This window comes from Octopus bimaculoides, chromosome 30 (assembly GCF_001194135.2).
Source record: "Octopus bimaculoides isolate UCB-OBI-ISO-001 chromosome 30, ASM119413v2, whole genome shotgun sequence".
NCBI lineage: Eukaryota > Metazoa > Mollusca > Cephalopoda > Octopoda > Octopodidae > Octopus > Octopus bimaculoides.
The window spans coordinates 2,399,359-2,400,036 of record NC_069010.1 but is presented as its reverse complement, the minus strand read 5'-3'; the positions used below and the strand labels follow the sequence as shown (position 1 = coordinate 2,400,036).

General features: G+C 41.2%; 1 protein-coding gene across 1 annotated transcript in view; it reads right to left on the bottom strand.

The window, feature by feature from the left end:
* LOC106879943 (geranylgeranyl transferase type-2 subunit alpha) overlaps positions 1-678 on the bottom strand; it is a 34,004-nt gene that overhangs the window by 14,667 nt on the left and 18,659 nt on the right. The window contains exon 7 of the mRNA XM_052978141.1: positions 466-551. Coding sequence (XP_052834101.1) covers positions 466-551 — 86 coding nt within the window. The remainder of the gene's footprint in view (positions 1-465; positions 552-678) is intronic.

Here is a 678-nt window from a genome sequence, read left to right as displayed (position 1 = left end):
ATCTATCTATCTATCTATCTATCTGTCTGTCTGTCTGTCTGTCTGCCTGTCTGATTATCTATCTGTCTGCCTGTCTGTCTGTCTGTCTGCCTGTCTGATTATCTATCTGTCTGCCTATCTGTCTGTCTGTCTCTCTGTCTGATTATCTGATTATCTGTCTGCCTATCTATCTATCTATCTATCTATCTATCTATCTATCTATCTATCTATCCGACTGTTTGTCTATCTATCTGTTTATTTATCTATTTTATTATCTATCTATCTCTCCATCTATCTATGTGTACCTTGCTGTATTTTTCAGCTCAGAACTTAGTGCTGCCAAAACTGCCATTTTAGCAAAAGAGTTGGCATTGAGTTGGATGGTTTGATGAAAGCTGGCAGGCTGGAGAGTAGCACCAGGTTCCAGCCTGGTTTGGCTTCGTTTCAATATGTGTGTGTGTGTGTGTGTGTGACGAAAGAACTTACAGGATGGATTGGTTTGGTGACACTGATGGTGAGGGTCTTCGTGGCTCGGGAGGCAATGACCTGGAGGTAGTCTGGTTCAACCCTTCCTACAAGTAGAGAGATAAATTAATAGTGAAAGATGGATTAGACTGAAAAACAGACTGACAGACAGACAGACATACATACATACGGAGATAGATGCGAAAAGACTCTTTCTTTCTCTCTCTCTCTCTC